We start from the raw sequence: 12,500 nt of genomic DNA on the forward strand, positions 1-12,500 counted from the left end.
TTTTGTAGTTTTTTGTTATTTCATGTGCAATCAGCCTCCTTGGGTGACTTCAAGGTAACAAAAACACACTTGTTTTTCTTGGTTTCAGGTGCCCTGTTTGCGAGTGTAGCGGCTGTTGAAACGGTGTGTCATCTCACATCCACCACAATATACAATCAGGTGTACATGGCAACAATCAACCAATTTGCTGGGGCTGTCTTCATCCTCATGGCTATCTTTCTTTTTGTGGATTTCCTCCTTTTGATGTAAGCATTAAGCCTTTGTTTGCTGTCATTGTTTCTATTCAGAACATTCACAGATGTAGCAAGAAATTAAAGAAAAACAACACCCAAGTGTAACGTAAAAAAAAGTTTTTGAGACACGATTCAGAGATGAGATACATGTAGTAGCAATAGGGATGGGCATATAGCCTATATCTATAGGCCTCATGGGCATATAGCCTATATATATATAGGCCTCATGGGCATATAGCCTATATTTATAGGCCTCATGGGCATAAGCCTATATCTATAGGCCTCATGGGCATATAGCCTTTATCTATAGGCCTCATGGGCATATAACCTGTATATGTAGGCCTCATGTGCATATAGCCTATATCTATAGGCCTCATGGGCATATAGCCTATATATAAAGGCCTCATGGGCATATTACCTATATCTATGGGCCTCATGGGCATATAGCCTATATCTATAGGCCTCATGGGCATATAACCTATATGTATAGGCCTAATGAGCATATAGCCTATATCTATAGGCCTCATGGGCATATGCCTATGTCTATAGACCTCATGGTCCTCTTACTTGGATGTTTTAGGACTGTATTGTATGCATTTTGTGATCTATTCATTAACATTCATAACCTGTGAAAGATAGTGTGAGGCAGTGTGTGAAGTTTGTTTCACATTTTTTTTAATCAGTTTGCACTTCAAATGCACGGTAGCAACCCAACTAAACACAGACACAATTTTCTTCCTCAGCCTCTTCGCTGTTGTCAGTCGCAATGTGCTCTTCTATCAAGACATCCAAGTGGAGATCAACGTTGACGTCGACATCGCTCGACCCCCATCATTGCCCTCATCCTCCACAGATGAGGAAACTCAGCCACTGCTGCAGAGCTGTCCAAAGTCCATGACAAACAGTCAAGCAGAAAATGACACACAGTCCAAGCGGCGTACGTCTGCTTGCTAGGATGCTGCGACAATCGTTTAATCTTTAATTTGACCTTTATTGTGTGACAGAGAGAAGCAGTAGTTTCCCTTGTCACATGCAGCCGCTCGATCTGCATTGACGGAGTTGTCTCCCTGCCAAAGCGTGAGCTATTTATAGTACATGTAGCTTGGTGCGTTGGTAGACAGCACACCCGTGAGATGTGGAGATGCTGTCTGGCTGGTGTTGTTACCTGGTATACATGCTCTTGCGAACCTCTCAGCTCCCATAGCAGTTTTTATAAGGCGATTAATTTAGCTCTAAAATCTCAGTCTGAGTGTTTGACAGGCTTCGCCTCCAAAAGTGATTCTTGATCTTGTGCTTTGGGCACTGGGTTGGTTACAATTGTATAGAACTTGATGTTGCAGCAACCAAAAGACAGAAGTTTTGTGCTATTTCTGTAGTTGCTTCCAAGGGACAGCTAGAAACTAGCTGTTACAGGATGGAAAATATTGTGAATATGGTAATGTCAACATATTGTGCCAGAACTGAGAGGCATGAAATATTTTCTGACCTTTGTGCAAGTTTTTGTAACAAAGTAAGTTGAAAAATGTCAGGCATGACACTTTGTGCAAGTTTTTTACCTTTACATGTTTTGGCCTGTTACATGTCAAAATGGAGGTGCATGACAAAATGTTATGTTTATTGTCTGTCTCGTTGTTTATTTTTTTTAATTGATAATGTCAGAAAAGTGCATGCATTTTGCAGTTGTTATTATTGCCATCTTGTTTGATGTTGTTTTTCTTCTTTTTACATTTAGTCAAGTTTTGACTAAATGTTTTAACATAGAGGGGGAATCGAGACGAGGGTCGTGGTGTGTGTGTGTCTGTGTGTGTGTGTGAGTGAGAGTAAACTACTGGACCGATCTTTATGAAATTTGACATGAGAGTTCCTGGGTATGATATCCCCGGACGTTTTTTTCATTTTTTCGATAAATGTCTTTGGTGACGTCATATCCGGCTTTTTGTAAAAGTTGAGGCAGCACTGTCACACCCTCATTTTTCAATCAAATTGATTGAAATTTGGGCCAAGCAATCTTCGACGAAGGCCGGACTTCGGTATTGCATTTCAGCTTGGTGGCTTAAAAATTAATTAATGACTTTGGTCATTAAAAATCTGAAAATTGTAATTAAAATTATTTTTTTTATAAAACGATCCAAATTTACGTTCATCTTATTCTTCATCATTTTCTGATTCCAAAAACATATAAATATGTTATATTCGGATTAAAAACAAGGTCTGAAAATTAAAAATATAAAAATTATTATCGAAATCAAATTCCGAAATCGATTTGAAAACAATTTCATCTTATTCCTTGTCGGTTCCTGATTCCAAAAACATATAGATATGATATGTTTGGATTAAAAACACGTTCAGAAAGTTCAAACAAAGAGAGGTACAGAAAAGTGTGCTATGCAGCACAGCGAAACCACTACCGCGCTGAACAGGCTCGTCAGTTTCACTCCGTTTTGCACAAGTGGCGGACTACGGTCATTGTGAAAAAATGCAGTGCGTTCAGTTTCATTCTGTGAGTTCCACAGCTTGACTAAATGTAGTAATTTCGCCTTACGCGACTTGTTTTGCATTTGTTATAATCAAGTCATTTCTTTATTGGAGTGTTGAAATGCACATGACAGAATGCAAGTCTGCAGTTTTTGTACACAGTAGAAACCCCCATTTTAAGACTTCCTCCCTTTTAAGACCTTGCTTTTTCACATTTTCTGTTCATAACCTGTGTAAATTTACCCCCATTTTAAGACTTCCTCTCTTCTAAGACCTGTTTTCTCACATTTTCTGTTCATAACCTGTGTAAATTTACCCCCATTTTAAGACTTCCTCCCTTTTAAGACCTGCCGCTTTTCTTAGATATTTGGTCGTAAAAGGGAGGTTACACTGTACATTTATGCTGGTTTGTATTGTACATAGTATTTTAACCTGCTGGGAAGATCTATGTGGGGCGGGGATATAGCTCAGTTGGTAGCGCGCTGGATTTGTATTCAGTTGGCCGCTGTCAGCGCGAGTTCGATCCCAGGTTCGGCGGAAATTTATTTCACAGAGTCAACTTTGTGTGCAGACTCTCTTCGGTGTCCGAACCACCCCCCGTGTATACTACATTGGGTGTGCACGTTAAAGATCCCACGATTGACAAAAGGGTCTTTCCTGGCAAAATTGCTTAGGCACAGTTAATAATTGTCTACCATACCCGTGTGACTTGGAATAAGGCCGTGAAAGGTAAATATGCGCCGACATGGCTGCAATCTACTGGCCGTATAAAATTTCATCTCACACGGCATCACTGCAGAGCGCCTAGAACTGTACCCACGGAATATGCGCGATATAAGCCTCATTGATTGATTGATTGATGTGTTTTGTACAGCTGGTGTGATAGAAGATAAGCAGGGATGTACTTGTACATATTTAAACAGAAAGTGGGTTGCCTTACTGGCTCTGTGGTCTGTGTGTATGTGTATGTGTGTGTGCGTGCGTGCCTGTTTGTGTCTCCATAGCTGTAAATTTGAACCTGCTTTTGTTCCATGCCTATTCAGCTCTTTGCATTTATATTCAAGAGCTGCATGTGTGTTACATGACTTTTTGAGCTGCAGTTGTGATAAGCTATCTCCCTGACCTAGTTTTTTTCCTTTCAGTAATGAGCATCAAAGGCTGATGTATGTTGATTTTGACATGCACAGTGCACATAGGATACCGGAATATTCTTTTGTGATTTGGTCATTGTGCCCTCTCCCCCCACCAATTACTCTTTTTGTCTCCCATCTTCCAAACCTCCCTTTTCCTGCAGTGAGGTAAAATCTATTTGATACTGATCTGAGAAAGTGCATGACTCACGATTTGAACATTGGCATCTAGATGTAAATATCAACACGCTACTGTTATTTCCAAAGATTTTCCTTCTAATGTGTATTTGATTTCCATGCTGTTTGTAGCTTCTTCGCATATTGCAGCGATTGAAACACCCTAAAAAATAATCAGAAACCTGTTGGTTGAAATTATAGGGTCATAAGTTTTGTAATGTTTCTGGCTGACAAATAGGATATGTAATACAGGGATGATAAAATCATGTGCTGTGCTACAATTAACTGTTGGTGCTGGAGTAAAATGCTTGATCCAGGCATACACTGTCAAGGTGTTGATGAACAGATTAAACTGTGATATGTGTTGTTGACTTGCTCAGTGTTTTTACATGTGCATTTCTGTATGCAGTCATCTTAGAAAAAGCTTAGTGTGGCATGATTTTGGTTGTTGCTTTAACTGTTTGAAAATGAAACAAGGCGTTCTGAGCGTAACAGCCATGGATATTTCACATGACCAAGGAGTAGGTGAATAACACTGAATACAATTTATATTGAAAAAGGAATAAAGGTTAACCCACACACACACACATGACAACCATGGCCTAGCATCAAACACATTTATTTGTATACATGAACTGAATAAAGCCATTAAAGTTCAAATCATTTTTCACGCGACAAATAAGTTCCTCTAGGTTTGGTTGGAACCACACACCAGCGTGTGTTACTCCTCCATCAGGACAAAAGAACACACGAATGCATTTAAAAAAAAAAAAAAAAGCACAGTTCTTTCACAGAAACAAAACAAAACAAACAACACTTTTAAAAAAAATTATATTTACTTACGTTATGAGTTTTGTCAGGTAATGCCAGGAACTTTCCCAAAAGTCGTGAAGAACTCACAAACAGTAAAAATCTGAACACGGTAGAAATGACGATAATAATAAGTGGTTTGTGGTCTGGAATAAAGCTACATGTGCATGTTTAAAAGCCTATAATTATGCCCTCCTCTTCAGTCCTCTCTAAAAGTGTGTAAAACAAATCTACAGCCTGACAAACTTAAGAACCAACGCCAAGCAGACAAAGCCATAACTTCTCCGCTCACAATAATGTATTTAACAGTATCGAAAGTCACTACATGTATGATCAAAGAGACAGACATGGCTTAACTTTTGGTGCCAGTCACTTGTGATACTGAAAAGTAGAGTGAAATCATGGGGGGAGGGGGGAACAAACAACTTTGATACACATGTAAACAACACTATGAGGCCAGCACTATAGCCTTAAACATCTACAGGAAACTTTTATACTTCACATACAACATTTCAGGTACACAGTCATGTAATAGTTTAAAAAAGATTTCATGAGAAAAGGCTTTGACAGAGATATGCCATCATTTCACCACACACAGGTTACAGCACACATGTTCTCACAACATTTAGATACTTTCTTTCTTTCTTTATTTGGTGTTTAACGTCGTTTTCAACCACGAAGGTTATATCACGACGGGGAAAGGGGGGAGAGGGGATAGAGCCACTTGTCAATTGTTTCTTGTTCACAAAAGCACTAATCAAAACTTTGCTCCAGGGGCTTGCAACGTAGTACAGTATATTACCTTACTGGGAGAATGCAAGTTTCCAGTACAAAGGACTTAACATTTCTTACATACTGCTTGACTAAAATCTTTACAAAAATTGACTATATTCTATACAAGAAACACTTAACAAGGGTAAATGGAGAAACAGAATCCGTTAGTCGCCTCTTACGACATGCTGGGGAGCATCGGGTAAATTCTTCCCCCTAACCCGTGGGGGGTACATTTAGATACTTCCATGATGGTTTAAATAGGTTTTGATGAGAGAAGGTTTAAAAGGACCATAGATATATCAACATTTGAGTGTACACACACTTATCTTCTATTACACACAATGATGTAAGTGCACATAGCATGGGGTTAAGAAAGAAATGTTATGAACGAAAGACACCAACCTATGAACACATGCACAGCAGAATAAAGCAACCTTCTGAAAGTCTGACATCATTGTGAAAAAAACCTTGCGTTCTAATTCTCACTTTCAAACATTAATCATGACCCTGTCTGACAGACAAAGACAAAATCTACGGCTGCTGACAGAGGCAGTGTATTAAATATTAATAAAAAATAAAAAGAAACTTGCAGTGTATAATAGTTCTTCTTCAAAGGAAGACGGCATACCAAGATGATACACCTGCAAAGGTCCTTCTTGTTTTAAATCAATAGAACCTGTCTCTAACGATCACCCAAGGGACTGACCATAAGCGGTCATAAAAGATAGGTGGTTGCTATGGAAAGATGAATTATATAGCACCAACAAAAACAATTGTTGGGGATCCTTTTGGGTGATAATAATGGGCAATTGACAGAATGTGACTGAAGTAAAACTCAGATGAAACAAAAAAAGAGAACAACTAATTCTACATTAAATCTACTACATACATCAAGGGCTTCAAAATTAAAGATGAAAGCAAACCTTTCACCTTGATCTAGCAAAAGCTGACAACATATCCTGCAAGAATAACATTCAAATAAACTTATCAAAAGATAGTGCGGTTCAGGGTCATGTAAATAAATAGATCTATTTTCATCTGATCTGTAGAAACAAATTAAGTGCACTGGCCCTTATATATAACAGACGAATAAAGACTGCAGCCGCAATGACAAAAACAACACGTACACACACATGAACACATAATCCTTAAGTTATTCATGATATCTGAAACTAGAAAGATACATGCATGAAAACACAGGTTAATCCAGATAGCATTTCATATCCCTACAATATGAAGAAAACAACAAATCCCAGGCTACATTGTGTTTCAGTGTTAATGTGCATACAAAAAATCCTAGTCATCATGATTTTATTCAGAATTTGTGTCATACATTCGCATCCACAATTATGAATCATACTCAACAGGAAATACCAACATACAAACAAATACAAAAAAGACTGTGTATCAGTGTGTGACCACAAATTGCACATTGAATTATATACAACCAGGAACATTTTCATAATTCAAAGGTGAAGGGTTGTGGAATGTGAGCTCTAAACTCTGGTGTCTGCACATAGGCACACACAATCAATATAAAGAATATATGAACTGATCTTTCCAACAACAAAATATATTAATAATATTAAAAGAAAAAGATTTAACAATATATTTCAGAAAAAGGTAACACAATGGTCCCACTTCCCCTCCAGTCTAGCTGTACAGTACTAGTTCACAAGCCAGGTACAAAGAGACTTGAAATGTGAAGAACGTACATCTGAAAATATGAAATAAAAAGGGGAGCATCTCGTTACTCCCCCGTATCGTTACTCCCCCGGCTTGTTACTAAACCTAACCCTAACCCTAAGGGGGAGTAACAAGCCAGGGGAGTACTTTCTTTCTTTATTTGGTGTTTAACGTCGTTTTCAACCACGAAGGTTATATCGCGATGGAGAAAGGGGGGAAGATGGGATACAGCCACTTGTTAATTGTTTCTTGTTCACAAAAGCACTAATCAACAATTTGCTCCAGGGGCTTGCAACGTAGTACAATATATGACCTTACTGGGAGAATGCAAGTTTCCAGTACAAAGGACTTAACATTTCTTACATACTGCTTGACTAAAATCTTTACAAACATTGACTATATTCTATACAAGAAACACTCAACAAGGGTAAAAGGAGAAACAGAATCCGTTAGTCGCCTCTTACGACATGCTGGGGAGCATCGGGTAAATTCTTCCCCCTAACCCGCGGGGGGGCCGGGGGAGTAACGAGCCGGGGGAGTAACGAGCCGGGGGAGTAACGAGCTGATCCCATAAAAAGATGTTCCTATGCTCCTAGTGTGATCTGAATTATTGATAGATAAATGCATCCACAGCTATCATGAACAGGTACCGTCTTTCCCTTGTACACAATCATTTTCATTACCACAGGTCTCTACAATCTTTCACATGGAATAAGAGCATCCTTTGACTTGGGACACATACCACAAATCACAAGCATGGCTGCATGCATTTAGTGGAGAGTGACCGGTCTTTTTTCTGAATTAATTTAGAAGAGTGATAGAGGTATCAGTTTGGACATTAATTCGACAAAAACATGTCCCACTACTCACAAGAAGCAGTACGTGAGGCTGCTGATTTTTGGCATATATGTCTCAGATAAAGGATGATCTTATTCGTCCCAAAAGCCTGTACAGATCTCTGGTGGTAAATATGATTGCTTACATGAGAGTAGGAATGTACCTCTGAGAAATATACTGATTAATGCTCTACCAAAGCACAATTAAAGGCAAGCAAACACTGAAACTGAAAGACAGGGTAACCATAATTATATTTCTTACAAAACACACTTGCACCCAACCAAAACTTAAGCACCTTCCAAGTAAATCATGTATACAAGCAATGAGTAGATTGAAAATTAAACAAACAAAACAGTCAAACAAACAAGCGAGCGAAATACACCAACAACTGTAACACATAAACACATACATGTATTTCCTGTGTCACATTATTGCTGCTGAAATAAGTATGGCATGTGCAATTTGATCTACAAATATAAAGCTTTGGTCTGTTGAATGTAGAAAACCAGACGGGAGAACAAGACAAGAGTTGTATGTGTACTTGTGTGAGGAGGTTTTTTTTCTTAGATTTTCTTTGCAGTTCTAATCAACTTTCTGACATCAGAAGAGAAAAACAACGCTCTCACATTGTAGCGCAGGCAAACAAGTGCACAAATTTAAAGACAATAGCACAATTTTTGGGATTTATCAATGTATTTTTGGACAGCCACTCAAAGAAAAGTGTATTTACATCAGGGGACATTTGCAGAAAATACTACACTGTACTTGTCTTGATTTTGGACAGGCAGGGTTTAGGCCAGTCATCACTCATGGCCACTGCTATGTTAAAATTTGAAGAGATCTATTGTTTAGAATTCAAGATGACTGGGTGACCTGTGATGGCTTTGTCAGGCACAGCTGGGACAATCCATTGATTTTGAAATATGATTTAATGATGATTTTGTCAAATAACATATTGTGTACTGATCCTGGCCTAAACCCTGGATTGACGTAAACTGCTTTCATCCTATTGCAGAAAAGCGAGTTTTACCAAGAGAACTTCTAAGAAGAAATACACAGCTGCTGCAAGAGGACAGACTGGATAAATTGGACAACACAACTCCTAATCTGTATTTCCAAAGACAAGTGTAGACAGAATTCTCACTTGGCACAAAATGGGTTGCTGCCTTCGCGGTTTCATTTCCAAACTCCAGTACGTGCCCCAAAAAGGGAAAAGAAAACCAACCAAAGACAAAAATAAGGGCACTGCTGTGTAGAAAACAAAATCGCCTTGAAGCAAAGGTGTTCTTGTTGACAAAAACATTAAAGGGTACACAATCATGAAACCAAATGGAAGAGTAGATTTTTTAAAAGCTGATCAACTTTAAACAGGCACTGCACTTTAATACCATTGTACGATTTCAACTGATGAATAAAATAACAATGAACATAGTCCTCTTACACAGTTTATGTAAGCAAAGCCCCCCCCCCCCCCCCCAACCCCCCCCCCTCCCCCTCACATCCATACATGTCAAGTCAACAAGATTACAGCTCAACATAAAAGACATAACAACATAAAAGACATAAGTACACACATTCGAAATTTTCCTGGCAAATTCAAATAGGAACCAAGGCTGTAAGAATGACTTTAATATCCAGTAACCTGTGGTAGTTCTGAACAACAAAATCTCCTGGCTCAAACATTTTTACAATGTCTCATGTGCAATAAAAACCTTATATTGCCTTTCGAAAGTCAGTCTCTGTTAAAGAAACTTTTTGTAATCATATGGACTGCCGTGCATACCTTTTAAACAAATATTTTTGCAATTCATCCTTGATGTCTAAAATGTGTGTCTTTCTTTGAAATCATTTGACATTAAAACCCATCCATTAGGCAGCTGTATCGTATAACTATGATACATGGTCTTCAAGAATCTTACAAAATGAAATAATTAAAATAATGGGTACACATTTTTTGATGGTATCGGCAATAGCAGAAGCCATGTAAATGCATTATGCATGTCGACATGGCAGCAATTTAAAACAATGACCTACTGGAAGAATATATTGTACAAAACATAATTGGTAACACTAATATAACACATGAATACCAGAAAAATGCCTGCTCAAGCATGTTGCATAAAATCGGCTGATGTAGTTAAGCTTTTAGCAATATAAATCATGTACTGCCATGCGCCAGGGGAAAAAAAAAACATTTGCAGAAAGACACACGTGCAACCTCACATACAAAATAATTCAACTATATATGAACTAAACAAATAAACAAAAAAACTAAAACAAAAACACCTGACTTCACTCTACACAAGTTATAAATCTATGAAGCTCCACAGGTAGAATTTGTTGATAAGAATACTCATGCCAATCATTTCCGTATATATATATTAAGTCAGGAAAAAATGACTTTCCAACAAAGACATAACATTTGAAGCTCAGAATCCATCCATCATTTTGTTTTGTTTTGTTGTAGATCAAGAAGTCACAAACACAAGCAAACAAAATCCATAAATGAGTAGACTTTGTTGATTAAAATGTTCATACCAGCCATATCCGTACAGTCAGATAAAAAAAATGTTACTTTTCAACTGAGATACAACTTTTGAAGCTCAGAATCCATCACTCTTCTTTTGTTTTTAGCTCAAAAACAAGTCACAAACACAAGCAAACAAAATTAACCAATAAAAAAGCCTTTCATTGTTCATTTATCATATAATATCCACACTTTTTTCCTTTCAAAATCAGGGCATCAAGTCAAAGCAAGGGGAATGATTGTTGATAAGCACAAGAGCAGATAATCAGGTAGCAGTCGTCATACAGTGATGTCGCCATATTCTCTGTTCCACTGTTCGTACTTCACCAAAGTCTCCATGGGGACACTGCGTCGGATTCTTTTGACAGCTTCCAGGAAGTCGGACATCTTTATGTCTCTCACCTGGAAACAAATCATGATAATTTTTCCCTGATACGTATTTGTGATCATAACTCTACATTCCTGTTTTGTTTATATCTTTGCTTGTTTCTAAAAAATTTGACATCTTTATTTTCCTTTGCTAAAAAAAAAAGAAGAAAAAAAGGTTTACTGGCAAATCACACAGCTCTAAATTACCATCAGCAATACTACTGGATGCATTTGAAGTAAGTAATCTGTACCCTGTTTTCCTTAGCTGACACCAATGGTTAGAGGGAGGGGGGGGGGGGTTTGGGTTGGCATTATCATTCAAACTTCAACATTTAATTTCATCAATACAACACTGATTAATAGAAGACAAGAAAGTACATGTACCTCAAACTATTTCAATAACTCCAAAAATGCCTGGGGTTTATAACCCTACAAACTGAAATTTTTCGTAAAAGTAGCATTCATATCAAAATTGCCTGGGGTTTACAACCTTCCAAACTGAAATGTTTTGGGAAGGGTAATCATCTAAGTGATTACTCATAAATACTTTGGCATTGGTGTATGATATCAAAGAGGCACATACCTTGTTTGCATCCACAGACCGAACCTCAACCATGCTCAGTTCTGAAAAGCAAAGTAGAAAAGAAACAAAAATCTCTAAATTACTTTCTGTTCCAAAATCATATTTCATGTATGTCAGTACCAGTAGCATCACATATGTTTTCACAAAAAATAGATAAATAAGTAAAACAAAATAAGACAAAGGGTGAAACATTTTTAAACCTGATCAAGTCGCAGAATTTTTGTTTGAAACAAGACAAAAACACATTGCATCAAACACGATAAACAAAACTCCCCACTGTTTTAAGTTTAAATGAACAGACTATTCTTGACACCTTATCAGCAATATGTTTCATCATTTCACAAATGTAAGAAATCAACGGAGCAATACCTCTGATGGGTCCCAAAGCTGCATCCTTGGCAAGAGCTGTTAGATCACTGCCAGAGTAGCCTTCAGTTAGACTGTAACAATATCAAGCACAAAACATGCTCAAACTGGAACAATGTCACACATAAAATGGTGCTCAAACTGGAACAATATACAATCTTTCGATCAATCAGTATAATCTACCTACTTTCAAAATATTTTGCTTAGCTGTCCCCATAAATTCAGAGCCTAGGAAAGCCTCTCACTCCCCTCCCCCCCCCCCCCCCCCCCTTTACTTCTCCTTCCATCCCCCAAACACCCCTATGACTTACGTGGCCAGGTGGTTAAGGTCGTTCTGCACCAGGTTGCATCCTTGTTTGGTCAGCAAGTAATTCAGCATCGCCATACGTGTGCCATGGTCTGGTATGGTCACGTACACACGCTTGGGAAACCGTCTGCAAGGCAGTTAACACTGACATTACTCACATAACACACCAATTTTAACCTGATCACTGCCAGTAAATATGTGTATACAAAGCATTACCTATATTCAC

General features: G+C 38.0%; 2 protein-coding genes across 4 annotated transcripts in view; one reads left to right on the forward strand and one right to left on the reverse strand.

Annotated features, from left to right (window-relative positions):
* LOC138952970 (proton-coupled folate transporter-like) overlaps positions 1–4,381 on the forward strand; it is a 13,448-nt gene extending 9,067 nt beyond the window's left edge. For both annotated transcript variants that reach the window (XM_070324733.1, XM_070324734.1), the window contains exons 9-10: positions 89–245; positions 977–4,381. In XM_070324733.1, the coding sequence (XP_070180834.1) occupies positions 89–245; positions 977–1,187 (368 nt within the window). In that variant the 3' untranslated portion in view covers positions 1,188–4,381. The remainder of the gene's footprint in view (positions 1–88; positions 246–976) is intronic.
* Positions 4,382–9,622: 5,241 nt separating this feature from the next.
* LOC138952973 (spastin-like) overlaps positions 9,623–12,500 on the reverse strand; it is an 18,309-nt gene continuing 15,431 nt past the window's right edge. For both annotated transcript variants that reach the window (XM_070324740.1, XM_070324739.1), the window contains 4 exons: positions 12,279–12,401; positions 11,971–12,041; positions 11,602–11,642; positions 9,623–11,051 (listed from right to left, as the gene is read on the reverse strand). In XM_070324740.1, coding sequence (XP_070180841.1) covers positions 10,929–11,051; positions 11,602–11,642; positions 11,971–12,041; positions 12,279–12,401 — 358 coding nt within the window. In that variant the 3' untranslated portion in view covers positions 9,623–10,928. The remainder of the gene's footprint in view (positions 11,052–11,601; positions 11,643–11,970; positions 12,042–12,278; positions 12,402–12,500) is intronic.

The sequence above is a fragment of the Littorina saxatilis genome, linkage group LG17 (genome assembly GCF_037325665.1).
Source record: "Littorina saxatilis isolate snail1 linkage group LG17, US_GU_Lsax_2.0, whole genome shotgun sequence".
Classification (NCBI taxonomy): domain Eukaryota; kingdom Metazoa; phylum Mollusca; class Gastropoda; order Littorinimorpha; family Littorinidae; genus Littorina; species Littorina saxatilis.